This window comes from Bufo gargarizans, chromosome 8, assembly GCF_014858855.1.
Source record: "Bufo gargarizans isolate SCDJY-AF-19 chromosome 8, ASM1485885v1, whole genome shotgun sequence".
In the NCBI taxonomy this organism is placed as follows: domain Eukaryota; kingdom Metazoa; phylum Chordata; class Amphibia; order Anura; family Bufonidae; genus Bufo; species Bufo gargarizans.
In genome coordinates this window covers 190,390,288-190,418,036 of record NC_058087.1, presented here as the reverse complement: position 1 = coordinate 190,418,036, position 27,749 = coordinate 190,390,288, and the positions used below count along the sequence as shown (strand labels likewise).

General features: G+C 49.4%; 2 protein-coding genes across 3 annotated transcripts; one reads left to right on the top strand and one right to left on the bottom strand.

Moving 5' to 3' along the window:
• The first annotated feature begins 578 nt into the window (after nt 1-578).
• LOC122945144 (nmrA-like family domain-containing protein 1) lies at nt 579-12,581 on the top strand. Its single transcript, XM_044304055.1, has 5 exons — nt 579-703; nt 5,464-5,702; nt 6,175-6,424; nt 7,528-7,718; nt 12,128-12,581. Exons 1-5 carry the CDS (start codon nt 664-666, stop codon nt 12,305-12,307), a joined length of 900 nt encoding a protein of 299 aa, XP_044159990.1. The 5' UTR covers nt 579-663; the 3' UTR covers nt 12,308-12,581.
• A 3,086-nt stretch (nt 12,582-15,667) lies between these two features.
• CDIP1 (cell death inducing p53 target 1) lies at nt 15,668-26,732 on the bottom strand. Of its 2 annotated transcripts, none has more exons than XM_044304056.1 (5): nt 26,639-26,732; nt 24,614-24,714; nt 24,132-24,239; nt 23,699-23,990; nt 15,668-18,729 (listed from the first exon to the last, which is right to left on the bottom strand). In XM_044304056.1, the coding sequence occupies exons 2-5, from the start codon at nt 24,696-24,698 to the stop codon at nt 18,618-18,620; spliced, it is 597 nt and encodes a 198-aa protein (XP_044159991.1). In that variant the 5' UTR covers nt 24,699-24,714; nt 26,639-26,732; the 3' UTR covers nt 15,668-18,617. The 2 variants fall into 2 exon arrangements, with proteins under 2 accessions (XP_044159991.1, XP_044159992.1); XM_044304057.1 differs by lacking the exon at nt 26,639-26,732 and adding an exon at nt 26,583-26,604.
• Nucleotides 26,733-27,749: the final 1,017 nt, after the last annotated feature.

Here is a 27,749-nt window from a genome sequence, read left to right as displayed (position 1 = left end):
AGGGGAAGAGGAGAGAGGGGAGAGGGGAAGAGGAGAGAGGGGAGAGGAGGGGGAGAGGAGGGGGAGAGGAGAGGGAGAGGAGAGAGAGAGGAGAGAGGGGAGAGGAGGGGAAGAGGAGAGGGAGAGGAGGATGAGAGGAGGGTGAGAGGAGAGAGAGAGGAGGGTGAGAGGAGGGTGAGAGGAGAGAGAGAGGAGGGGTGAGAGGAGGGTGAGAGGAGGGTGAGAGGAGAGAGAGAGGAGGGTGAGAGGAGGGTGAGAGGAGGGTGAGAGGAGAGAGAGAGAGGAGAGAGAGAGGAGAGAGAGAGGAGGGGGAGAGGAGGGGAGAGGAGAGAGAGAGGAGGGTGAGAGGAGGGTGAGAGGGAGAGAGAGGGGAGAGAGGGGAGAGAGGGGAGAGGAGGGGGAGAGGAGAGGGAGAGGAGGGGGAGAGGAGGGTGAGAGGAGAGAGAGAGGAGAGGGAGAGGAGAGGGAGAGGAGAGAGAGAGGAGAGAGAGGAGAGGGAGAAGAGAGGGAGAGGAGGGGGAGAGGAGGGGGAGAGGAGGGGGAGAGGAGGGGGAGAGGAGAGGGAGAGGAGAGAGGAGGGGTACTGGGCTGACTGAGCGTCCTTATATACACAGCTCCACTCTGCTCGCAGCCATATCCTGCAGAGGACACTACACCTGCACCATGTCCTGCAAGAAAGTCATTGTAGTCTTTGGAGCCACAGGTGAGTGTGGGGGGAGGTAGGTGACCGCTCTGTGGATGAGGGAAAGTGGTGACCTTTGGGATCAGCTTTCCAACAACCCCCTCATGGAGATGATCACATACGTGCACAGATTTGTTGCAGAAGTTTCTGCACCCGTCAGATTCATCTTACTTATGCCTCAGAAATCTAGTTTCCAGTCTCTGGGAAACTCTGCACCAAATCCACATGTGAATACCGCCTTACCGTGTCATCCACCTGTCTGCACTACACGGCTAGACCGGTTATTATACCAGGTGCAAACGTAGAATTAAATCTTACAGCTCCCACACCCTGAAACTTTCCCACCCAGTTCTCATGGATTTTTCCTGGCTAAAGGTCCCTTTACACAGGACAGATTTTCTGGAGGGAACTGTTCCTTCTGGACAAGCTGCTGCTGCTCGCTAGCGGAGGAGATATGTGCAGCTCCCGGCCTACCTAGGGGATGGTGAGTGTAGGGGTGGCGATATTCCGAGTGGGTGTAGTAGTACTCACAGTTCAGTTGTCCCCTGGGCCAGTGTGCAGTGGATGGGAAGACAGCACTGAATCCTTCTGGGCACTCTCTATTACAGGGAACACCAGCCAGATGTTGGTTGAGGTGCCCTTGATAGAGATGGCCTTGCGGTTTGCCCGGCGGTCGTTTCGCGGCGAACTTTGCGCATTTGCGATTTGCCAAACATGCGAACATATGGCGATATCTGCACCCGCCATATTCTTTTACATTGTAAAGAACTTTGACCCTTGACACATCCATCAGGTGGTACAGGGCAGCCAATTGAGGCGTTTCAGCACATGGACATACCCCCACATTTTACATTCAGTGTTTTGCCAGTGTAGGGAGAGGTTGCTGTGTGGAGCAGGGACAGGCTGTTAGGGGCACCAAACGCTGGCTAATAGGGCCACAAAAGTCTTTTTAAGGACTGGTATAGGTAGGTGTGACTTACTGAGAGGTGTAATATACTTAGAAAGTATACTATAACATAGAAAGTATACTATAGTGCAATTGTATTGCGCAGCAGTTGTGTGCGGTTCTGCGGCGTTACCGCAGCTACACAGAGTGCCAAACGCTATTGGAACAAATATTTTCTACTGGTGTGATATACCAAAAATATATTTTCTATATAGTGCATTTAGGTAGTGCAGCATTTGTTTGCGGTTTTGCTGCTGTAAAATTGATATCCAATGACCGTGTAATCTACCTCCAGCCACTTACTTGTTCTTTTCTGTACGGTGAATGCCTAATAGTTGGGGCCTCGGAGGAATTTAACACCAGTGACGACCACATGTTATAGAATTTCAACTATTATCATTAAGGTTTTTTTTCAAGAGGGGGGATTTCGTTAGATGTTTTTAATCCAATTTTATATTTTTATTTTTTTAAACATATGTATTTGGCCTGTAGTTGTACTGGCCTGCAGTAAAATTGATATCCATTGACCGTGTAATCTACCTCCGGCCACATAATCACTTGATCTTTTGCGTCCGGTGACTGCCTAATGTTTGGGGCCTGAAGTACAGTGGCTTACAGTAATATTTTATCCATTGACCGCATAATGTACCTCGAGCCACATCATCAGAACTTCTTTTATGTCAAGTGAATGCCTAATTTTTAAGGCCCGTACTCCTGTGGCCTAAAATAATATTTTTCTAGGCTCCAGCAGGGCACATTTCAGAGAATTTCCCTTTAAGACGCGTACAAATGTCCCCTGATTAAGATACATATTTTTTGTTGGAATTTTTGTCATTGATCCCCTTCTAGTATGTCACTGTCTATGTTGTGGACTATTTGTACACTTTTACTAAGTATTTGGTGGCTGCAAATATGATCTGAAGGTTTTTCAGGTTCGCCTGCCATTAAAGTGAATGGGGCCCGCCGCTAACTTGCGGTTCACGAACATTTAAAGGGTTTCTACCACTTAGGTGTCACATATTTAGCTGTCAGACACTAGCGATCTGCTAGTGTCTGCTCTGGCCAACCATCCTAATATAATTGCTTTTGGGGCGGTGGTTTGGCTAAAAAAACTACTTTTATTAATATGCTAATGAGCCTCTAGGTGCTATGGGGGCGTCATTAGCACCTAGAGGCTCCGTCTACCTTCAGAAACTGCCGCCGCCCAGCGCGTCCCTCCAGCCCGCCCATCTCTTCCTGAATGCGATCCTCCTTGTGAGCGCATGTATTCTGCGCATGCGCAGTGAATGTCTGACAGCTTCCCTGCTCAGACATCTCCACTGCGCCGGTTCCTCGGAGCACTATGGCGTCATCGCGCAGGCGCAGTGGAGATGTCTGAGCAAGGAAGCGGTCAGACATTCACTGCGCATGCGCAGAATACATGCGATCGCATTCAGGAGGAGATGGGCGGGCTGGAGGGACGCGCTCGGCGGCGGCAGTTTCTGAAGGTAGACGGAGCCTCTAGGTGCTAATGACGCCCCCATAGCACCTAGAGGCTCATTAGCATATTAATAAAAGTAGTTTTTTTAGCCAAACCACCGCCCCAAAAGCAATTATATTAGGATGGTTGGCCAGAGCAGACACTAGCAGATCGCTAGTGTCTGACAGCTAAATATGTGACACCTAAGTGGTAGAAACCCTTTAAACGCGTTCGCACGATCGCGAACCATCCCGGAGGATGTTCGTCCATCACTAGCCCTTGATGGTGATGGGTATGCTTAGGGTGCTTTGGTGGCTGGGCCCCTATGTTCGTGACCACAGTACCGTAAGGTGCAAATAAGAGATGGAGCAGAAGAATGAGGCAGTAGGTAAACCAAACAGGAACTTTACCTATTAGATGTAGTAAGGTGTCCAATATCATCACTTTGTCTTGCATAAAGTGCAAAGCTGCAAATCCAAATTAGCAGGCTCCTTGAGGTGAAGTGTAGAAGTTAACTCCAGCTCACTTTAGTAAAGGTAATGTTCTTACTTGTACTTGGTTCCTGATCTTGCTCTGATCACTCAACCTTTCAATAGTAGTTTAGATCCCCTGTAAATAAGTATTCTTACAGATGGCCTTTCTGTCCTTAGTTATGGTGGGCAGCCTGTAGCTTAGAATCTCTCCACCAAATGGAAAGGTGACTAAAACCTGATAAACACTAAACCTTTCAATAGTAGTTTAGATCCCCTGTAAATAAGTATTCTTACAGCTGGCCTTTCTGTCCTTAGTTATGGTGGGCAGCCTGTAGCTTAGAATCTCTCCACCAAATGGAAAGGTGACTAAAACCTGATAAACGGCAGTTATCTTCCTTCGCCAATATTCTTTAGTTTAATGATCCAACATCCCCAGGGCGATCTCCCTCACGACAGGCAAACTCTCTGCTTCATTATTTGAACAGGTTGTGGTCTTCAGAATAATAATCCACTTGATACCCCGGAAGGGTAATCTACAGTGTAGGATCAGACAGTCTTAATCTTGGACTCAATGGTTTAAGTAAATTGGTTCCCCTGGGCAAGACCCAGGAGGACGGAGACAAGACTGTCTCCTCTCCTTCCTCCTAATTACCAGTCTTAACTAACTTCCTGTGGCTGCACTATATAAGTAGTGTGTTAGAGACCTCTAGTGGTAAAAGTATGTAGTGCATGTTACCAGCCTGCAATATGAATTTAACAGCATAGACAAAGGAATAGTGCAAAATGACATTATAGTACATAACAATTTGGAGTGGATACTACACATAGCGAGATTTCCTCCAGAGTATAGGGAGGAGTGATCGCTAACGCCATCGCTCTTCCCCATAAGGTCTCGTCGTTTACACTGTACAATCTGCTGTCGAGAAATAAGGATTTTTGTGCTGCACTAACGATCCAGTTACCCGATGAAACAGCGTTTCGGTGGTGCTTTTATACCGCCAGATCATCGCTAATGAGTGTTGCTATAAACGCTCGTTAGTGATGATCTTTTCAATTCTATGTAAAAGGCCTTTTAGTCTGAATGGAGCAATATACCACATGGCTACACAACCAGGCGGTAGGAAAGCTGGGTGGCAGCCACCAAAATGGAGCCATCTGTGAAAAGTCAAGCTCCCCCATGACACTGATGGGGCCCCTCAAAGCCAATGGGCTTACTCCGTGCTTTCCCTTAGGCCTCTTTCCCACGAACGTATTTTATTTCCGTTTGGGGTCCGTATGCTGAACCATTCATTTCAATGGTTCCGCAAAAAAACGGAAGGTACTCTGTGTGCATTCCGTTTCCGTATTTTCATATATCCGTTCTGCTAAAAGATAGAACTTGTCCCATTATTGTCCACATTACGGACAAGGATAGGACTGCTCTATTGGGGCCAGCTGTTCCGTTCCACAAAATACTGAATGCACACGGACGTCAACTATATTTATTGCATACAATACAATACATACAGTTGTGTCGTGTGCAAGAGGCCTTGAGTGTCATGGATAGCCTCCGGGTGCGTTCAGTGAAACTCGCACCATTTTGCAAGTGATTACGTTCAGTTTTTTCCGCACGGGTGCAATGCGGGTGTGATCTCTGCACCTAGGGCTGGAGTTGCCATCAGAATAGTTCTGGGAAAGCTGGGTGACCACCATTATGGCAACGACCCAGCTTTCCTATGCTCAGTAATGAAAAATCTGCCCCCACCTCCAGCTCTGGCAGATAATCCGGACAGTCTGCGGCCTCTATTGAATGTTATAATGGTTGTCACACAGCTTTTCCAGACTCCTGAATGGCAATGCTGAAAATTTGGTTGGTTTGCCACCGTTATTAATCTTCCCGCCGCGTCTTGTCCTCTCTCCGCAGGATTACAGGGCGGATCAGTCGCTGCAGCGCTCCTGGAAGAAGGCACCTTTGCGGTCAGGGCGGTGACTCGAGATCCCAGCAAGTCGGCAGCCGTGAAGCTGAAGGAGGCCGGAGCGGAGGTCGTGTCTGCGGATCTGGACAACGAGAAAAGCCTGGAGGCCGCGCTGGGCGGAGCTTATGGAGCGTTCGTGGTCACCAACTACTTTGAGCATTTCAGCAAGGACAAAGAGGTCGCGCAGGTACGGAAACCATCAACCCCACCGCTGGAGCTGCTTGACATCAGCAGTAGTGGTTTATATCAGGGATCAACCACCATCAGCACTCCAACTGCTCTGAAACTACAACTCCCAGCATGCACACTTTCTTGGCTGTTCTTGTAACTCCCACAGAAGTGAAAGGAGAATTCTGGGAGTTGTTGTTTTAGAACAGCTGGAGTGCCGGAGGTTGCCGATTCCTGGTTTAGATAATGGAGACTTGTCTCTCAGTTCATCCTGAGCTTTCTGGTTCAGGGATAAAATCTCTGAATAGGAGGGAAGACTGACACTAAGCAGCATGAAGAGTGGGCAGCAGGTGATGTAGTGCAGATATCTGTCATTCAGTATACTGTAGTTCTTGCATTCTTCACATGAACCAGGAAGCTCAGTATGAACACAGCTGATCCTGTATAACATGCAGCATTTATAGGGGAATATTTCATTATTTTTTCTCCAGGGTAAACTGATTGCAGATGTGTCCAAGCGCCTTGGTCTGCAGATTGTGGTCTTCAGCGGCTTGGAGAATGTGAATAAACTGACAGGGGGGAAGCTGAATGTGCTGCATTTTGATAGGAAAGGGGAGGTTGAGGAATACTTCAGAGAGATTGGGGTCCCCATGACCAGCGTCCGGCTCCCCAGTTACTACGAGAACCTGCTGACCTACTTCAGACCCCAGAAGAACAAGGACAGCGACAGCTACTCTTTAGGTACAATAAATGTTCTGCTCCTTATATTAAAGAGCCCCCCGGGAAAGCTGGGTGCAAAGTCCAGATATACTCCAGTCACACCCAAAGCTGTATTTAAACTTTAATGTGGGATCCATGACAAGCCGAGATAAAAAATCTGTTGGCCTCGGAGGACCCCAAAAGAAGGACGATGACAGCTGCTCTTTAGGTACAAGAAATGTTCTGCTCCTTATATAAAAGAGCGCAGTCCCTGGAACAGGTTTACAGCCACAGAAAATGTCTGCAACGCATCTGCCATGAGTGAATTAACTCTAATTTGCCCACGTATCTCCACCTATTTATCACAGTACAGTGTAGTATTTGAATACTCTGAACCAGCAGAGGGCAGCAGTGAGATATGAAGTCCTACATCCAAATCAGGAGGACAGAACTGTGAATGCAGCTTTGGATGTGACTGGAGTATAATATTTATCCAAGATAAGTAGCTTTTTCATTTCTCACCTCATCGTAACCCCTTCCTGACAGCATTTTTTAATTTTTTTTTATTTTACTCCCTGTCTTCCTGGAGCCTTTTTTATCTATCCACTAATATAGCCATATGAGGACTTTTTTTTTGCAGGACAATTGTTACATTGCGTACAATGTAGCGGGAGGCTGGAATTTTTTAATTTTTTATTACTGTTTATTTTTATTATGGGAAAAGGGGTTGCTTAGAATTTTATACTTTTTTCATATTTTTAAAAAAAAATTTTAGACTGATCCGTGGTAAATCGACCTCTGCTTGTCAACAAATGTTCTCATTCACTGACAGTGAGCAGAGGAATTGATATAAAAAAGTCACAGAATTTGTCATTATACAAAGACTGAGCTTTAGGCCTCATGCACACGACCGTTGTTTTGGTCCGCATCCGGTGCTCTGTTCCGTCGCCCCGCTAAAAAAATATAACATGTCCAATTCTTGTCCGCGCTTTGCGGACAAGAATAGGCAGTTATATTAAAGGCTGTCAGTGCCGTTCTGCAAATTGCGGAGGGCACACGGGCACGGTTGTGTGCATGAGGCCTTATGGAAATAACTGGACAATCCCTTTAAGATGTCTCAGTATCACAACTCTGTTTCTTTCCAGCCATCCCGATGGGTGATGTTCTCCTGGATGGGATGTCTGTAAAAGATTTGGGTGGTGTTGTTGTCAGTATCCTGAAGTCGCCATCGCAGTACGCAGGCCAGGACATCAGACTGAGCGCAGACAAGCTGACGGTGGCACAGTACGCTGCCATATTGTCCCAGGTCTCCGGCAAAGACATCCGAGACGCCAAGGTGAGATCAGATCCTCCAATCATTTATTACAACAAATTTTTTAAAAGTAAGCTCTACCCCCATCTACTCTGAACATGCCTTCATAATGACACCTACAGCGCCCGATCACCATACAGTGAGGCGTCAGACTGTGCGGTCTGAAAGGGATACCCTTTCATCTGTAATGTATCATTCATTGTACAGATAATTAAGCTCCAATCACCACCACAGCTGCATTTACAATTCAATTGGTGACAGGTCTATGGCGCCCTGTTAAAGCCTGAAATGGCTGATAACAGGGAGCAATAGACTGTATTCTCCTGTCCTACAGTCATCCTCTCCCCTGAAATGGCTGATAACGGGGGGCAATAGACTGTATTCTCCTGTCCTACAGTCATCCTCTCCCCTGAAATGGCTGATAACGGGGGGCAATAGACTGTATTCTCCTGTCCTACAGTCGTCCTCTCCCCTGAAATGGCTGATAACAGGGAGCAATAGACTGTATTCTCCTGTCCTACAGTCATCCTCCCCCCTGAAATGGCTGAAAACAGGGAGCAATAGACTGTATTCTCCTGTCCTACAGTCATCCTCTCCCCTGAAATGGCTGATAACAGGGGGCAATAGACTGTATTCTCCTGTCCTACAGTCATCCTCTCCCCTGAAATGGCTGATAACAGGGGGCAATAGACTGTATTCTCCTGTCCTACAGTCATCCTCTCCCCTGAAATGGATGATAACAGGGGGCAATAGACTGTATTCTCCTGTCCTACAGTCATCCTCTCCCCTGAAATGGCTGATACCAGGGGCAATAGACTGTATTCTCCTGTCCTACAGTCATCCTCTCCCCTGAAATGGCTGATAACAGGGGGCAATAGACTGTATTCTCCTGTCCTACAGTCGTCCTCTCCCCTGAAATGGCTGATAACAGGGGGCAATAGACTGTATTCTCCTGTCCTACAGTCGTCCTCTCCCCTGAAATGGCTGATAACAGGGGGCAATAGACTGTATTCTCCTGTCCTACAGTCGTCCTCTCCCCTGAAATGGCTGATAACAGGGAGCAATAGACTGTATTCTCCTGTCCTACAGTCGTCCTCTCCTCTGAAATGGCTGATAACAGGGGGCTATAGACTGTATTCTCCTGTCCTACAGTCGTCCTCTCCTCTGAAATGGCTGATAACAGGGGGCAATAGACTGTATTCTCCTGTCCTACAGTCATCAGCCATTTCAGGGGAGAGGATAACAGGGGGCAATAGACTGTATTCTCCTGTCCTACAGTCATCAGCCATTTCAGGGGAGAGGATAACAGGGGGCAATAGACTGTATTCTCCTGTCCTACAGTCATCCTCTCCCCTGAAATGGCTGATAACAGGGAGCAATAGACTGTATTCTCCTGTCCTACAGTCATCCTCTCCCCTGAAATGGCTGATAACAGGGGGCAATAGACTGTATTCTCCTGTCCTACAGTCATCCTCTCCCCTGAAATGGCTGATAACAGGGAGCAATATACTGTATTCTCCTGTCCTACAGTCATCCTCTTCCCCTGAAATGACTGATAACAGGGAGCAATAGACTGTATTCTCCTGTCCTACAGTCATCCTCTCCCCTGAAATGGCTGATAACAGGGGGCAATAGACTGTATTCTCCTGTCCTACAGTCATCCTCCCCCCTCACATGGCTGATAACAGGGGGCAATAGACTGCATTCTCCTGTCCTACAGTCATCCTCTCCCCTGAAATGGCTGATAACGGGGCAATAGACTGTATTCTCCTGTACTACAGTCGTCCTCTCCCCTGAAATGGCTGATAACAGGAGGCAATAGACTGTATTCTCCTGTCCTACAGTCATCCTCTCCCCGTGAAATGGCTGATAACAGGGGCAATAGACTGTATTCTCCTGTCCTACAGTCATCCTCTCCCCCTGAAATGGCTGATAACAGGGGCAATAGACTGTATTCTCCTGTCCTACAGTCATCCTCTCCCCCCCTGAAATGGCTGATAATAGGGGGCAATAGATTGTATTCTCCTGTCCTACAGTCATCCTCTCCCTCTAAATGGCTGATACAGGGGCAATAGATTGTATTCTCCTGTCCTACAGTCATCCTCTCCCCTGAAATGGCTGATAACAGGGGGCAATAGACTGTATTCTCCTGTCCTACAGTCATCCTCTCCCCTGAAATGGCTGATAACAGGGGGCAATAGACTGTATTCTCCTGTCCTACAGTCATCCTCTCCCCCTGAAATGGCTGATAACTAGGGGGCAATAGACTGTATTCTCCTGTCCTACAGTCATCCTCTCCCCCCTGAAATGGCTGATAACAGGGGGCAATAGACTGTATTCTCCTGTCCTACAGTCATCCTCTCCCCCCCTGAAATGGCTGATAACAGGGGGCAATAGACTGTATTCTCCTGTCCTACAGTCATCCTCCCCCCCCCCCCTAAAATGGCTGATAACAGGGGGCAATAGATTGTATTCTCCTGTCCTACAGTCATCCTCTCCTCTGAAATGGCTGATAACAGGGGGCAATAGACTGTATTCTCCTGTCCTACAGTCATCCTCTCCCCCTGAAATGGCTGATAACAGGGGGCAATAGACTGTATTCTCCTGTCCTACAGTCATCCTCTCCCCCTGAAATGGCTGATAACAGGGGCAATAGATTGTATTCTCCTGTCCTACAGTCATCCTCTCCCCTGAAATGGCTGATAACAGGGGGCAATAGATTGTATTCTCCTGTCCTACAGTCATCCTCTCCCCTGAAATGGCTGATAACAGGGGCAATAGATTGTATTCTCCTGTCCTACAGTCATCCTCTCCCCTGAAATGGCTGATAACAGGAGGCAATATACTGTATTCTCCTGTCCTACAGTCATCCTCCCCCCTAGAATGGCTGATAACAGGGGCAATAGACTGTATTCTCCTGTCCTACAGTCATCCTCTCCCCTGAAATGGCTGATAACAGGGGGGCAATAGACTGTATTCTCCTGTCCTACAGTCATCCTCTCCCCTGAAATGGCTGATAACAGGGGCAATAGACTGTATTCTCCTGTCCTACAGTCATCCTCTCCCCTGAAATGGCTGATAACAGGGGCAATAGACTGTATTCTCCTGTCCTACAGTCATCCTCTCCCCTGAAATGGCTGATAACAGGGGCAATAGACTGTATTCTCCTCTCCTACAGTCATCCTCTCCCTGAAATGGCTGATAACAGGGGGCAATAGACTGTATTCTCCTCTCCTACAGTCATCCTCTCCCTGAAATGGCTGATAACAGGGGGCAATAGACTGTATTCTCCTGTCCTACAGTCATCCTCTCCCCTGAAATGGCTGATAACAGGGGGCAATAGACTGTATTCTCCTGTCCTACAGTCATCCTCTCCCCTGAAATGGCTGATAACAGGGAGCAATAGACTGTATTCTCCTGTCCTACAGTCATCCTCTCCCCTGAAATGGCTGATAACAGGGGCAATAGACTGTATTCTCCTGTCCTACAGTCATCCTCTCCCCTGAAATGGCTGATAACAGGGGCAATAGACTGTATTCTCCTGTCCTACAGTCATCCTCTCCCCTGAAATGGCTGATAACAGGGAGCAATAGACTGTATTCTCCTGTCCTACAGTCATCCTCTCCCCTGAAATGGCTGATAACAGGGAGCAATAGACTGTATTCTCCTGTCCTACAGTCATCCTCTCCTCTGAAATGGCTGATAACAGGGGGCAATAGACTGTATTCTCCTGTCCTACAGTCATCCTCTCCTCTGAAATGGCTGATAACAGGGGGCAATAGACTGTATTCTCCTGTCCTACAGTCATCCTCTCCCCTGAAATGGCTGATAACAGGGGGCAATAGACTGTATTCTCCTGTCCTACAGTCATCCTCTCCCCTGAAATGGCTGATAACAGGGGGCAATAGACTGTATTCTCCTGTCCTACAGTCATCCTCTCCCCTGAAATGGCTGATAACAGGGGGCAATAGACTGTATTCTCCTGTCCTACAGTCATCCTCTCCCCTGAAATGGCTGATAACAGGGGGCAATAGACTGTATTCTCCTGTCCTACAGTCATCCTCTCCCCTGAAATGGCTGATAACAGGGGGCAATAGACTGTATTCTCCTGTCCTACAGTCATCCTCTCCCCTGAAATGGCTGATAACAGGGGGCAATAGACTGTATTCTCCTGTCCTACAGTCATCCTCTCCCCTGAAATGGCTGACACCAGCGAGCAGTAGACTGTATTCTCCTGTCCTACAGTCGTCCTCTCCCCGGCCTGTAATGGCTGATAACAGGGGGCAATAGACTGTATTCTCCTGTCCTACAGTCGTCCTCTCCCTGGCCTGTAATGGCTGACACCAGAGAGCAGTAGACTGTACACTGAGGGCGGCTGTGGCTCCCATTTCCTCAGTAGAGGATGATCTTTAACCCTTCCATTTCCCCTGCAGATCACCCCTGAAGCGTACGAGAAGCTCGGCTTCCCCGGAGCAGAAGAGCTCGCCAACATGTTCCGCTTCCACTTACTAAAGCCTGACCGGGACATAGAGCTCACCTTAAAGCTCAACCCCAAGGCCATAAAGTTCCAGCAATGGGCGGAAGAGAACAAGGAGCTGCTCAAGGGCATTTGAAGTAACCAACAGCGGGGCTGATTTCACAAAACTAGTGCATGAAAAACACGTAACCATAGCAACCACTCAGCCTATTAAAAACACCCCCTTCCTATAGGCCACGCCCCTCCTACTCTAGTTCTGTTGAATCTGCGCAGTTGTCTAGACGAAAACTGTGAAGCACTGACATGTTTTGTGATGAGATCCATGGCTCTCCTCCACTTTTCTGTATTCTTATATTAATAAAATAATTCTTCTGAATAGCGGTGTTCATTTTAGTGACTGGGCCCCAGCACCTTGAGGGCCCCACAGTTTATCTGAAAGCAAAGTGGAGCAGCTGCCCGGGTCGTCACCTTTCCCAACAAGAAATACCGGCCAAGTTTACGCGGGTAAAAAGGGGGTGTGGTTTGGGGGCGTGGCTTACACAGGTGTATTGGACACGGATGGTTTGATCATATGGAGTTTTACTATTTTTTCTTTTAAAAATAAAACTTTTTTCCTGTTTTTAAAGGGGTTGAGCAATGGTTTAATATTGATGAACTATCCTTAGGATAGGTCATCAATATCGGATCAGCGGGGGTCCGACTCCCGGGTTGTCTGTTTTTTTTCTCCCCGAGAGGATAGGTAATCAATATCAGATCAGTGGGGCACCCCCGCCGATCAGCTTTCTGAATAGACCACAGCTGATCGGCGGGGGTGCCCCACAGATCTGATATTACCTATCCTGACGGGGGGATAGAGTTGCACCAAGTTTTCAATTTATTCCCTATCCACAGACTAGGGGATAACTGATCTGTGGGGGTCTGACTGCTGGTACCCATAGGATCCTGAGAGCAGAGTCCTGTTCCCTGTATCTGATGGACCCGCAGGTTGAGCAAGCACTCTGTCACTCCAGTCATTCTCTATGGCTCTGCCGGAGATGGGCGCATACAGCACCCTCTGCTATTTCTGGCGCTTTCATGGCGACCAATAGAGCAGCAAGACCAGCCGCTCCACCAGAATGGGGAAATGGGCCCCTCTTCTCAGGATCAGAGTTCCCGTATTATAAAACACACCTAGTATTTTTCATTAGACCTCAGTTCAGACCCCCGCTCCTCATCAGACCTCAGTTCAGACCCCGGCTCCTCATCGGACCTCAGTTCAGACCCCGGCTCCTCATCGGACCTCAGTTCAGACCCCGGCTCCTCATCGGACCTCAGTTCAGACCCCGGCTCCTCATCGGACCTCAGTTCAGACCCCGGCTCCTCATCGGACCTCAGTTCAGACCCCGGCTCCTCATCGGACCTCAGTTCAGACCCCGGCTCCTCATCGGACCTCAGTTCAGACCCCGGCTCCTCATCGGACCTCAGTTCAGACCCCGGCTCCTCATCGGACCTCAGTTCAGACCCCGGCTCCTCATCGGACCTCAGTTCAGACCCCGGCTCCTCATCAGACCCCAGATTAGACCCCCACTCCTAATCAGACCCCCCACTCCTCATTAGACCTCAGTCCAGACCCCTGCTCCTCATCAGACCTCAGATCAGACCCCCCCCTTCCCCCTCCCCCTCCTCCTCCTCAACAGACTCCAGATCAGACCCCCGCTCCTCACCAGACCTAAGATCAGACCAAAAAAATAATAAAATGAACTTACCCACTCCTGGTCTGGATGGAGCTGCCACTCTGCAGCTGTAGGACTCACCGATCCCTGCTCTTTTTCCAACCTGCACTGTGAATGGACGTTGCACAGCGCCAGGTCATAGTGTGCATGTGCACTACATCCTGTCACTGTACATGGTAAGGGCATATGCACCGTGGCGCCCTGCAGAAGAGCAGGAGCGGTGAGTACAACTAGCGCAACACTTCCCTCACCACCTACCTACTAATGACCGGTCATCTGCATTCACTCTATAAGACACACTGCCATTTTTCCCTCACTTTTGTGAGAAAAAAGTTGTGTCTTATAGTCCAAAAAATAGTCATCACCAAAACATTTCCTCAAATACAGTGTGTGTATATATATATATATATATTTTTTATATAGACAATAGGTACCTATATACATAGACACATTATATATCGGGCAGCACGGTGGCTCAGTGGTAATCTGACCTAGGGGTCCTAGGTTTGAATCTGACCAAGGGCAACATATGCATATTTTGTGGTGAGGTTCCTGATGAGTGGTCCAAGGCCTGTGCTGGTATCTGACCAGGTCACACAGTTGGCCGCCCGTCGCAGCCCCATTAGGAGAGACATTTATTTGTATGTGTGTCCAGGAGCGCTGGGCAGCAGCAATGGGCATCAGCAGAAACACTGAGCCAATGAGGAGCCGGCTCTACACGTGTGCCCGCTGACTGATGCTGCCCTGCGATCCGCGCTCATGCCACATGTAGGAACACGTGTGCGCTCCATCACCAGCACGCCTGTCCTCCGCACCGCTCCTGCCAAATAGGAAGGTAAGTGACCAATCTGTGTATATGTATATATTTATTTATTTTATGCACTTATATAGCGCTACTATGTTCTCCTTGTGTTTGTGTAGGTTTCCTCCCACACTCCAATCACACACTGATAGGTACCTTAGATTGTGAGCTCCTGGGGACAGTTGGATGCTGATGTCTGTAAAGTGCTGCGGAATAAAGTAGCGCTATATAAGTGCATAAAATAAATATATACATACACAGATTGGGCACTTACCTTCCTATTTGGCAAGAGCGGTGCGGAGGACAGGCGTGCTGGTGATGGAGCGCACAAGTGTTCCTACATGTGGCATGAGCGCAGATCGCAGGGCAGCATCAGTCAGCGGGCACACGTGTAGAGCCGGCTCCTCATTGGCTCAGTGTGGCTGCTGACGCCCATTGCTGCTGCCCAGCGCTCCTGGACGCATATACAAATAAATGTCTCTCCTAATGGGGCTGCAACGGGCGGCCAACTGTGTGATCTGGTCAGATACCAGCACAGGCCTGGTGCCACTCATCAGGAACCTCACCACAAAATACCGGACAGGCGGCTACCCTATTTCCACCGCAACCAAATCAGAATCCTGCGCTCATTACTGGAAAATGAAAGCGGCGATCCGAGTGGCTGCTGTGGAAAAAGCTTCCACTCATGTAGCCCATAATGGCCAATCAGAGAGCAGCTTTCATTGACTATACTTTATACACAAAATGCAACACGGTCTCTGATTGGTTGATACCTGTCACAAGGCCCCACCACTAATCTTGCCGCCCATGGCAACTAATCACAGAGCAGCTTTAGAAGTGAAAGTTGAGCTCTGATTGGTTGCTATTGGTGACAAGGATGCCATATCATTTACCCCACTGCGCCCCCTGCAGGGGAAGCGTATGGCCGAATGAAAGTTCCAGGAGCTGAAGCAGGGGCCACCAGCGGATCAATGGGCGCAGCCATCTTTATATCATTTTATTAGAATATTTAGTAACCATACAAATATGATTTTCTTTGATTCTGATCTTCATGTAGTGTTTTATGCTCCAGTCACAACCGGAGCTGCATTCACAATTCTGCCGATTTTCTGTGGTCTGCTGGACCACCCACAGAGCAGGTACTGTCAACACCAGGCTGGCGCAGGAACCCTACATCTCTCAGAATGCAATGCATTGACGGACCCCGCCCTATAGATGCAATTAGAAACTCCTGACCCCCCTCTACGCTCCCCACGGCTGATGTAATGGGGGTTGTCACCCAGCTTTCCCGGACCATCAGGCCTGACTATGTTCACACATCACTAGGTGTCTGGCCTGTCCTCTCATATGTACGGCGCCCATGACTGTAGTCACCCAGCTTTCCCAGGATCCACGGACAAACACAAGAGCCTTGCGGTCGGTAGTGCTTTAATGCGTTCACTTCTCATCAATTGAACCATGGTCACAGTAACGAGGATCAGTCGCCGCTGCGTGGCCTGAGGCACAGCCACAGAAGGGTTAAACTGGCAAAATTCTAAACAAAAACAAAAAAAAAATATTTTATTTTTTTCTTTGACCACATAACGGAAGCTCTGGCGCCCAGTAGACTTACGCACCGCGCCGGCAGCCATTACCTGTCATAGGTAATTACTATTACTTCAATCCAGCTTGGTCGAATGCCCAGAGGAGATAAGCGGCACCAGGAACATCAGACAAAAAAAAAAAAACCTTCATCTTGTTGGATCCTTATTCCCTGACAGCAGCAGAGGTTGTGCCCCATAGACAAAGAGAATTGGCGGATCCCGCAAAACCGAAAATATCTACAGCGGTTTTCAAGATTTGTGTACAGAAAGCAAGGAAAGGTCCTGCAGCTCTCTCCTGTACATTTTTCCCTGCAGATCTCTGTTGGCTGTCAGTGAATGGAAACCTGTGCTGGTTGCAGGTCTTTCGTTACAATGTGTCAGTTCCCTCGCTAACGCGTGTCAGCTGATCGCGATTAGGGCATATTTTCTTATGCTGAGGGTTTCCGTTCACTGATGACAAGCAGAGATCTTGTAAATGCCAAAGAACGGAAATGCGAAGGGGGCGCTGAAGTGTAAGTTTATGAGCCGCATCTTTTCATTACCGTGCGACAGAAAAGCAATTTACAGCAGGAGTGGATTTGCGCCATAATTTCTGGCGTATCTGTGGGAGGACACGCCCCCTCCTTGATATGCCCCACCCACTTCCCAGTGACTTTTAAAGACCAAAAAAAAAAAAAGACAAATTTTTTAAACTGAATTTGCCACTTTTTTTTACGCAACAGAACTGGCGCAAAACCCTTCACAAACAGGACTTTTCACGAAGGGGGCGCCCCCAATACCAACGTAACACTCCCCTCCCTCCTCCGCATAACTGCAGGTCAGCCTTCATGCCAGTTGTGACTGGAGAAAATTGTTAAAAAAACGCATCGTCCTCATTATCTTCCATGTATTCGGCAACCGTTACAACTCGTACGCAAAGAAAAATAAATAAAATTCGACAACTTTCGGCAAAACGCACAAACGTTACATGCGGCTAAAGATCGGCAAACCTGAGAAATTAGAAGTCACTCCATTTCGCCTGTTCACACAGACAGCTTCACAAGACGCTGAGAACAAACCGCCGCTGGGGGCGGAGTCACCTGACGCGGCTGTTCAGAAATGTAACAAGATTCGCTATATTATATATATACACAATGATTAAACTACACTACTCAACAGCGGGATGTGTCCCCCCTATAGGAGGCAGAGAAATGGAACATTCCAAGTAACAAGGCAGCAGGTGTACACAGTCTCAAAGGGAATGTGCCATGCACGGCAGAAGGAGGGGGGGTCACAAGATGCCTAGCAGAAAATATTAGTGTTTCCAGTTACTTGCAGGATATTGACAACCTTTAAAGGGCTTCTCCACCCACTTTTAGAAAAATCTGATTACTAACGTTGGGATCAGCACAGGGTTGATGCTGCTGTTCTTCTGTAGGAACAACGCTGTGCCCAGCTGGTTGCTATGGATACATTGTGTGTCAGCCAGACGCTTGTATGGGGTTGTCAGGCAGCATCTCCCTAGCAACCAGTCTGTGTCACATTACATAGGTCTGCAGTATTTATCAGATTTTTGCCAAAAGAAACGTAAAGCGTTTTTTTTTCAGAGCCGCAGAGATCAGTTCGTTGTTGGACCTGCTTCATATTCGCTTTGACGACACCGCCCCTTTAAGTAGAGAATCCCTTTAAATGAGGCCATCAACAAAGGCTAGGTTATACAGCCCTGCAACGTGCCAGTGGGGGGGCTGGAGTAATGTCACCTGCGCCAACGCAGGGCTCTGCACGCACCAGACTCCTAGAAAGAGTCCACGGGTGGAAGGCTGTTACCATGGATACCACGGTGTACGTAAATTAGACTATGGCGTGTATTACTCCAGACACCGACGGGCACGGTGCGTTGCTGGGACCTCGGACACCTAAACGTCGACTCTAAATGAGATAGCAGCCCTTTATAGCAGCCAAGACAATTACCGGACCGAAGCAACATGAGGAACGGCCGATGCGTAAGTGATAGCGCCCCCCTCCATCCATCCAACTGAATGCCTTATATATCTGAGGTAGCCAGAATGGGGCATAAAGAGTTAACGGATTCCTAGTATAAACTACACTCGACCCGGCAAAGCCTTCGTGACTTCACGGCGCCGGTAATTATTATGACACATTGCAGCCCCCAACCCCCCAACCCCCCCACCCCCCAATAAACATTACATGTCCTATTCAATGTCGACCACCAGGGGGAGACACTCTGAGAACCAGTCTGAATTAGTCCTTCATTGAGGCCGGTCTGAGAATTCACAGTTTCTTAGTGGACGAGCGGACGGAGGACGAGATGAGATGAGCCGGACGGAGACGAGGGGCCGGGGGTCTTCACTAGCCCATCCTCCGGTAGGTGTAGATGTACGCCTTGCAGTTGGGGCAGGAGTGGGTCACATCTTTCAGGTCGTTGATCATACAGGGGATGAGACAGCAGCCGAGGTCACAGCTGGAAGCAGAAGACAGGAGGGAGACCCCTTAAAATATTCACACCCCAAAGTACTCACATAGCCAAGAGACCACCGACTAAACCCCCCCCCGAAGACGTCACCAGTGAACAAACATGGCTGTCAACACCCAGCTTTCCCGGACTCCTGCACTAAGTATGTATATATAGCACCCAGCTTTCCCAGGCTCCTGCACTATGTATGTATATATAGCACCCAGCTTTCCCAGGATCCTGCACTATGTATGTATATATAGCACCCAGCTTTCCCAGCTCCTGCAGTAAGTATATACAGTCAGGTCCATAATTATTGGGACATGGACACAATTCTAACATCTTTGGCTCTATACACCACCACAATGGATGTGACATGAAACAGACAAGATGTGCTTTACCCGCAGACTGTCAGCTTCACCCGCAGACTGTCAGCTTCACCCGCAGACTGTCAGCTTCACCCGCAGACCGTCAGCTTTACCCGCAGACCGTCAGCTTTACCCGCAGACTGTCGGCTGTAATCTGAGGTATTTACATCCAGATCAGGTGAACGGTGCAGGAATTACAGCAGTTTGCATCTGTGCCTCCCACTTGTTAAGGGACCAAAAGTAATGGGACAGAATAATAATCATAAATCTCACTTTTTAATACTTGGTTACAAATCCTTTGCAGTCAATTACAGCCTGAAGTCTGGAACGCATAGACATCACCAGACGCTGGTCTCATCCCTGGTGATGCTCTGCCCGGCCTCTACTGCCACTGTCTTCAGCTCCTGCTTGTTCTTGGGGCATTTTTCCTTCAGTTTTGTCTTCAGCAAGTGAAATGCAGCTCAATCAGATTCAGGTCCGGGGATTGACTCGGCCATTGCAGAACATTCCACTTCTTTCCCTTAATAAACTCTCTGGTTGCTTTTGCAGTATGCTTTGTGCTTTGGGTCATTGTCTATCTGCACTGTGAAGCGCCGTCCAATGAGTTCTGAAGCATTTGGCTGAATATGAGCAGATAATATTGCCTGAAACACTTCAGAATTCATCCTGCGGCTTTTGTCAGCAGTCACATCATCAATAAATACAAGAGAACCAGTTCCATTGGCAGCCATACATGCCCACGCCATGACACTACCACCACCATGCTTCACTGATGAGGTGGTATGCTTAGGACCATGAGCAGTTCCTTTCCTTCTCCATACTCTTCTTTTCCCATCACTCTGGTACCAGTTGATATTGGTCTCATCCGTCCATAGGATATTCTTCCAGAACTGTGAAGGCTTTTTTAGATGTTGTTTGGCAAACTCTAATCTGGCCTTCCTGTATTTGAGGCTCACCAATGGTTTCCATCTTGTGGTGAACCCTCTGTATTCCCTCTGGTGAAGTCTTCTCCTGATTGTTGACTTTGACACACATACACCTACCTCCTGGAGAGTGTTCTTGATCCGGCCAACTGTTGTGAAGGGTGTTTTCTTCACCAGGGAAAGAATTCTTCTGTCATCCACCACAGTTGTTTTCCGTGGTCTTCCGGGTCTTTTGGTGTTGCTGAGCTCACCGGTGCGTTCCATCTTTGTAAGAATGTTCCAGACAGTTGTTTTGGCCGCGCCTGATGTTTTTGCCATCTCTCTGATGGGTTTGTTGTGTTTTTCAGCCTAATGATGGCTTCACTGATGGTGACCGCTCTTTGGATCTCATCTTGAGAGTTGACAGCAACAGATTCTAAATGCAAATAGCAAATAGCCGACTGGAAATTACCTCTGGACCTTTTATCTGCTCATGTAATTGGGATAATGAGGGAATAACACAGACCGGCCATGGAACAGCGGAGAAGACAACTGTCCCATTACTTTTGGTCCCTTAACAAGTGGGAGGCACAGATGCAAACTGCTGTAATTCCTGCACCGTTCACCTGATTTGGATGCAAATACCTCAGATTACAGCTGACAGTCTGCGGGTAAAGCCCACAGTCTGCGGGTAAGGCCTCATGCACACGACAGTTTATTTTCACGGTCCGCAAAAACGGGGTCCGTAGGTCCGTGATCCGTGACCGTTTTTTCGTCCGTGGGTCTTCCTTGATTTTTGGAGGATCCACGGACATGAAAAAAAAGTCGTTTTGGCGTCCGCCTGGCCGTGCGGAGCCAAACGGATCCGTCCTGAATTACAATGCAAGTCAATGGGGACGGATCCGTTTGATGTTGACACAATATGGTGCCATTTCAAACGGATCCGTCCCCATTGACTTTCAATGTAAAGTCTGGAGTTCTTTTATACCATCGGATTGGAGTTTTCTCCAATCCGATGGTATATTTTAACTTGAAGCGTCCCCATCACCATGGGAACGCCTCTATGTTAGAATATACTGTTGGATATGAGCTACTTCGTGAAACTCATATCCGACAGTATATTCTAACACAGAAGCGATCCCATGGTGATGGGGACGCTTCTAGTTAGAATACACTACAAACTTTGTACAAGACTGCCCCCTGCTGCCTGGCAGCACCCGATCTCTTACAGGGGGATATGATAGCACAATTAACCCCTTCAGGTGCGGCACCCAAAGGGGTTAATTGTACTATCATATTCCCCTGTAAGAGATCAGGGCTGCCAGGCAGCAGGGGGCAGACCCCCCCCCCTCCCCAGTTTGAATATCGTTGGTGGCACAGTGTGCGCCCCCCATCGGGCCCCCCCTTCCTCCCTCTAATGTTAGAAATCGTTGGTGGCACAGTGTGCGCCCACCATCGCCCCCCCTCCCTCTATTGTAATAAATCGTTGGTGGCACAGTGTGCGCCCACCATCGGCCCCCCCTCCCTCTATAGCAGTAACAACATTGGTGGCAGTGTGCGGCCTCCCATTCTCCCCCCCCCCCCCCATCATTGGTGGCAGCGGAGTTCCGATCGGAGTCCCAGTTTAATCGCTGGGGCTCCAATCGGTAACCATGGCAACCAGGACGCTACTGCAGTCCTGGTTGCCATGGTTACTTAGCAATAGTACAATAGTAGAAGACTCATAGTTACCTGCTTGCTGCTGCGATGTCTGTGTCCGGCCGGGAGCTCCACCTACTGGTAAGTGAAAGGTCTGTGCGGCGCATTGCTAAAGAACTGTCACTTACCAGTAGGAGGAGCTCCCGGCCGTTCACAGACATCGCAGCAGCAAGCAGGTAAGTATGAATCTTCTACTGTTGTACTATTGCTAAGTAACCATGGCAACCAGGGCTGCAGTAGCGTCCTGGTTGCTATGGTTACCGATCGGAGCCCCAGCGATTAAACTGGGACTCCGATCGGAACTCCGCTGCCACCAATGATGGGGGGGGGGGGAATGGTAGGCCGCACACTGCCACCAATGTTGTTACTGCTATAGAGGGAGGGGGGGCCGATGGTGGGCGCACACTGTGCCACCAACGATTTATTACAATAGAGGGAGGGAGGGGGGGGGGCGATGGTTAACTGGGACTCCGATCGGAACTCCGCTGCCACCAATGATGGGGGGGGGGGGAATGGGAGGCCGCACACTGCCACCAATGTTGTTACTGCTATAGAGGGAGGGGGGGCCGATGGTGGGCGCACACTGTGCCACCAACGATTTATTACAATAGAGGGAGGGGGGGGGGAGCGATGGTGGGCGCACACTGTGCCACCAACGATTTATTACAATAGAGGGAGGGGGGGGGGAGCGATGGTGGGCGCACACTGTGCCACCAACGATTTATTACAATAGAGGGAGGGAGGGGGGGGGCGATGGTGGGCGCACACTGTGCCACCAACGATTTCTAACATTAAAGGGAGGAAGGGGGGGCCCGATGGGGGGCGCACACTGTGCCACCAACGATATTCAAACTGGGGAGGGGGGGGGGGGGGGTCTGCCCCCTGCTGCCTGGCAGCCCTGATCTCTTACAGGGGAATATGATAGTACAATTAACCCCTTTAGGTGCCGCACCTGAAGGGGTTAATTGTGCTATCATATCCCCCTGTAAGAGATCGGGTGCTGCCAGGCAGCAGGGGGCAGTCTTGTACAAAGTTTGTAGTGTATTCTAACTAGAAGCGTCCCCATCACCATGGGAACGCTTCTGTGTTAGAATATACTGTCGGATATGAGTTTTCACGAAGTGAAAACTTAGATCAGAAAAAGCTTTTATGCAGACGGATCTTCGGATCCGTCTGTATGAAAGCAACCTACGGCCACGGATCACGGACACGGATGCCAATCTTGTGTGCATCCGTGTTCTTTCACGGACCCATTGACTTGAATGGGTCCGTGAACCGTTGTCCGTCAAAAAAAATAGGACAGGTCCTATTTTTTTGACGGACAGGATACACGGATCACGGCCTCGGCTGCAAAACGGTGCATTTTCCGATTTTTCCACGGACCCATTGAAAGTAAAGCCCACAGTCTGCGGGTAAAGCACATCTTGTCTGCGGGTAAAGCACATCTTGTCTGCGGGTAAAGCACATCTTGTCTGTTTTCATTTCAAATCCCTTGTGGTGGTGAATAGAGCCAAAGAATTGTGTCGGTGTCCTAATATTTATGGACCTGACTGTATGTACCGCCCAGCTTTCCCAGGCTCCTGCAGTATGTATGTATATATACCACCCAGCTTTCCCGGGCTCCTGCAGTACGTATATACCACCCAGCTTTCCCGGGCTCCTGCAGTATGTATGTATATATACCACCCAGCTTTCCCAGGCTCCTGCAGTATGTATGTATGTATATATACCACCCAGCTTTCCCGGGCTCCTGCAGTACGTATATACCACCCAGCTTTCCCGGGCTCCTGCAGTACGTATATACCACCCAGCTTTCCCAGGCTCCTGCAGTACGTATATACCACCCAGCTTTCCCGGGCTCCTGCACTACGTATGTATATGTACCACCCAGCTTTCCCGGGCTCCTGCAGTACATATAGACCACCCAGCTTTCCCGGGCTCCTGCAGTATGTATGTATGTATGTATGTATATGTACCACCCAGCTTTCCCGGGCTCTGCTCCGCACTCACCCTACAAAGCAGCAGAAGCAGCACAGCAGGAAGTTCATCAGGCCGATCTCGTGGGTGATGTTGGTGATGATGGGCTGCTGGCAGTGGGGGCACACCGTCTGCACCGGGGACCCCTGGAAGATTTCTCCCTGCAGGACGGTGACTGTAGTGGTGGCGGAGGCTGTACTGGCACCGGGCGGCACAATGACTGCAGTGCCATGTCCACCGGGAGACGGAAACTGCTGAGGATACGGGTGGGCGGCAGGCGGGTAGTAGCCCATGGGTGCATAAGGCCCAGGTGGGGGGTAGTAACCTGCAGGAGGAGAAAGAGTTAATACCCCGGGTAATGCCGCACCCGCTTCTGACCAGTATTATAGAGGGACGTGGCATCGTGTGAACCCCAAGATCTGCCCCCCTCTGCGGGGCAGTCGGCGACGGGCATGCCGCTCCTCACCTGGATTTGGGGGGATGTAGCCCGGATTTGCATCATACGGCGGAGGTCCGGCATCTGGGGGTCCAAACGGCATGCTGGGAGGGTACACCCCCGGGGGCTGTCTGTTATCTACAAAACAAGAAGCAATGGAAACTGTTACAGGGGCTTGCTGACAGTGAATGGATGAAATGCTATCCTGACCTAATACTTCTCACAGCTGAGGGTTTGTTACAGTCATGACCAGTTCAGACCTCAGCAGCAGCAGCGCAGATCTCTCTCTGGTGCTGACAGTTTGTTACAATGTGTCAGGGCAGGCACGGCTGTGAGATGTATGAGGCTGGGGCAGGTTTTCACCCTCTGACAGCAGAGATCTTGAAAATAGAGGGGAACTGATGATACACAGAGCCGAAACTGATCAGAGGGTCTGATGGGTACGTTTTTTCTTTGATACAGTAACACTATGGAGGTGCCCTCTAAATACGCCGGTGACTACCACTGCGTACCTTCATTACTGGGTGCTCCATGCTTGTCCTCCAGCAGCGGAGCCGTGGGGCCCCCGGGGTAAGGAGGGGGAGGGTCACTCGCCATCGCTTAAAAGTTGTATCTGGTAAAGAGAGAAAGAGAAATGAGCACAAGGAAGCTGGCGACGCGAAATCGCTATAATGGCGCAGCCCATCACATGCCACCCCCCCACCCCCCCCCCCTTTTCTACACAATGGTACGCACCGTATGCCACTGGACGATGGACTGCGAGTCATGTCTAAAGAAAAGTGCAACTTTCTGATACAAATTGTATTTTAATCTCAAGATCTCTGCTTGCTGTCATTGAACGTGCACCATTGTAGTTTATATCCATAGCCTGAGCACACGATACGTATCACGTTACAGTGCAGCCCACCATAACCCCCCCAATACTGCTGCACACTTTCCCTGTACTGCCACAGCGCCACTCCTGTCCGTGTCTGGTACTGCGGGGTGAGCTGAGCTGCAATACCACGCACTGCCCATGGGCAGAAGAGGCGCTGTGCAAGAATATATAAAACGCCTGCAGCAAACAGATGGTTAAATAGGGATCCGACTGTTGCCACGGGCAACGACTACATCTCCCACAATGCACCGCAGCCAGGACTATAAATAGAGCACAAGACTCCAGATTTAGGACCACGGGTCAAGGAAAGTATGACAGGCCGAGCCCCGGGGGTCACTAGCCCAATGACTGGAGTCATCGTCCATATCTGTTACCGGGAAAGCTGGGTGACCAGGAATAGTCACCATGACAACTCGTCACCGCAGGAGGACACTCTGCAAACACAGCCAGGGGTCGGGGAAAGCTGGGTGACACAGAAACAAAGGCCATGCTGTGGAAGAGCTGAGGGTTTGTTGTGGTGACATCCTCTCCGGATCAGACTGGCAGAATTCAGGCCATAACCGCAAACAGCTCCGTCAGAGCCAGAACCTGACAACCGCCGGCCTGTCCGCAGCCTGACAACATCTAGCCAGTGTCAACACTGCACGGCTGCACTCACGATGCAGCTGGTTACCACTGGAAACTGCCAGCAAGCTGGCTGTCACACAGAGGCCACTGGAAACTGTCAGCAAGCTGCTTGTCACACAGAGGCCACTGGAGACTGTCAGCAAGCTGCTTGTCACACAGAGGCCACTGGAGACTGCCAGCAAGCTGGCTGTCACACAGAGGCCACTGGAAACTGTCAGCAAGCTGGTTGTCACACAGAGGCCACTGGAAACTGCCACCAAGCTGGTTGTCACACAGAGGCCACTGGAAACTGCCACCAAGCTGGTTGTCACACAGAGGCCATTGGAAACTGCCACCAAGCTGGTTGTCACACAGAGGCCATTGGAAACCGCCACCAAGCTGGTTGTCACACAGAGGCCATTGGAAACTGCCACCAAGCTGGTTGTCACACAGAGGCCATTGGAAACTGCCAGCAAGCTGGTTGTCACACAGAGGCCACTGGAAACTGCCACCAAGCTGGTTGTCACACAGAGGCCATTGGAAACTGCCAGCAAGCTGGTTGTCACACAGAGGCCACTGGAAACTGCCAGCAAGCTGGTTGTCACACAGAGGCCACTGGAAACTGTCACTGCGAATCGGATCAGTGCCTGGCACAGCCGCCCGCACAGAGCATGGCCCTGTGGCCCCCATCCTGCTGTTGTTCGATGGGGGCCACATTCACATAGTGATCAGTCCAGGACATGCACACAAGCCATTATAAGATCCATCATCAGCAGCTACCCTGCTTGCTGATGGTTTCCAAGGAAACCTGATTTGTTCCACACCCTGAAGACTCCCCACCATATAATAATACAATGTAATAGGTGACAGCATGCTGGGAGTTGTAGTCCCCCTAGTTTACAGGTTAGAAAATCTACGAAGAGAACACATAACAGATACAGCGATGGCAGAATGCAGATATATAATGGTGACAGCCCGGACCCGCAGCAGCCACGCACCTAGGTGGGTGACAACCCCAGACGCCCGGAGACGCCCCCGCATCCCACGCACTCACCTCCACTCTCCCTGCTGACTCTACTGCTCCTGTTTACTCCCCGAACTGCACTTTGGGAGCTGTAGTCCCGCCCCTTCCTCAACGAACTACAACTCCCGGCGGCCAGCAGGAGCACTTCCGCTTTCTAGTAACCCCCTAACTGGCCTAACAGGTTTTTTTTATGAATAACTTTATTGTCCATGTTACAATTTTACATTAAACAAATATTTATTACATGACACAGATTTCGAGGGAGTCCTGCAGCAACCAATCAGAGATCATCTTTCATTTTCTAAGTTGCTATAGAAAAAGGTGAGCTGCCATCCAGTTGGTTGCTAAGGGCAACTGCGCCTCTTTTTTTTTCTCCCACTGTTTTACTTTAACGAGACCCAATATAATTAGTAAAACTCAATTGATTGTTTGCGGGACTTGCTTAGTTGCAAATTTTACTCGGTTTTCACAAAACGTTGTAAAAATGGCCTGGGTATAAAGGGCATGTTGCCCATAGCAACCAATCAGATCGCCGCTTTCATTTTTTTCTAACTTGCCTCAAATTAACAGCTGCTTAGTGATTGGTCGCCATTAACGCCATTTTCTCCATTTGCTCTAGTTCTTACACATGCCCCGTACACTGCTGTCGGGGCTTTAGAAGTAACCGGAGGACTTTTTTAACATTCGTGACTACAATAAGATGGCGGTTTCCTTCAAGCGACACAACTTGAATGTCATTGAAACTGCCATGTGATTGGTTGTCCTTCCGGCCAATCACAGCCCAGCATGCAGCTGCCGAGTTTCAAATTCCAACCGCAGAAAATGTGATTCGTTGGGCAGAAATCGGTTGTTTTAGGGCGTACGCGAAACCCCCCCCCCCCCCCCCCTGGCAATACGGTACGTGATGTAGGGCAAAAATAACGACGTGGAGGGCGCATAATTATTACAGGGACGGGAAAGGGGGCAAATGTGACTGTGATATCCGTATCATGTCCAAATGGCATCAACAGACGCCCAAAGTCATGAAACGCATGGGATGTACATACAGCCGGGCGGGACGCGGGGTGGGTTTAGCTGGACCAGGCGCGTTTTAGTGCTCTTAAACGACAAGCGCCTCCTCCACAATCGCATTGTAAAGCCA

What these genes read in the sequence shown, in the direction of transcription:
- CDIP1 (XM_044304056.1), bottom strand. Translation starts at nt 24,698, where the DNA reads ATGGCGAGTGACCCTCCCCCTCCTTACCCCGGGGGCCCCACGGCTCCG. An exon ending in TGGAGCACCCAGTAATGAAG is followed by an intron (nt 24,240 to 24,613) that starts GTACGCAGTGGT and finishes CTTGTTTTGTAG; the next exon opens with ATAACAGACAGCCCCCGGGG. An exon ending in TGCTTCTGCTGCTTTGTAGG is followed by an intron (nt 18,730 to 23,698) that starts GTGAGTGCGGAG and finishes TTCTGCTTCCAG; the next exon opens with CTGTGACCTCGGCTGCTGTC.
- LOC122945144 (XM_044304055.1), top strand. Translation starts at nt 664, where the DNA reads ATGTCCTGCAAGAAAGTCATTGTAGTCTTTGGAGCCACAG. An exon ending in TGTAGTCTTTGGAGCCACAG is followed by an intron (nt 704 to 5,463) that starts GTGAGTGTGGGG and finishes CTCTCTCCGCAG; the next exon opens with GATTACAGGGCGGATCAGTC. An exon ending in AGGACAAAGAGGTCGCGCAG is followed by an intron (nt 5,703 to 6,174) that starts GTACGGAAACCA and finishes TTTTTTCTCCAG; the next exon opens with GGTAAACTGATTGCAGATGT.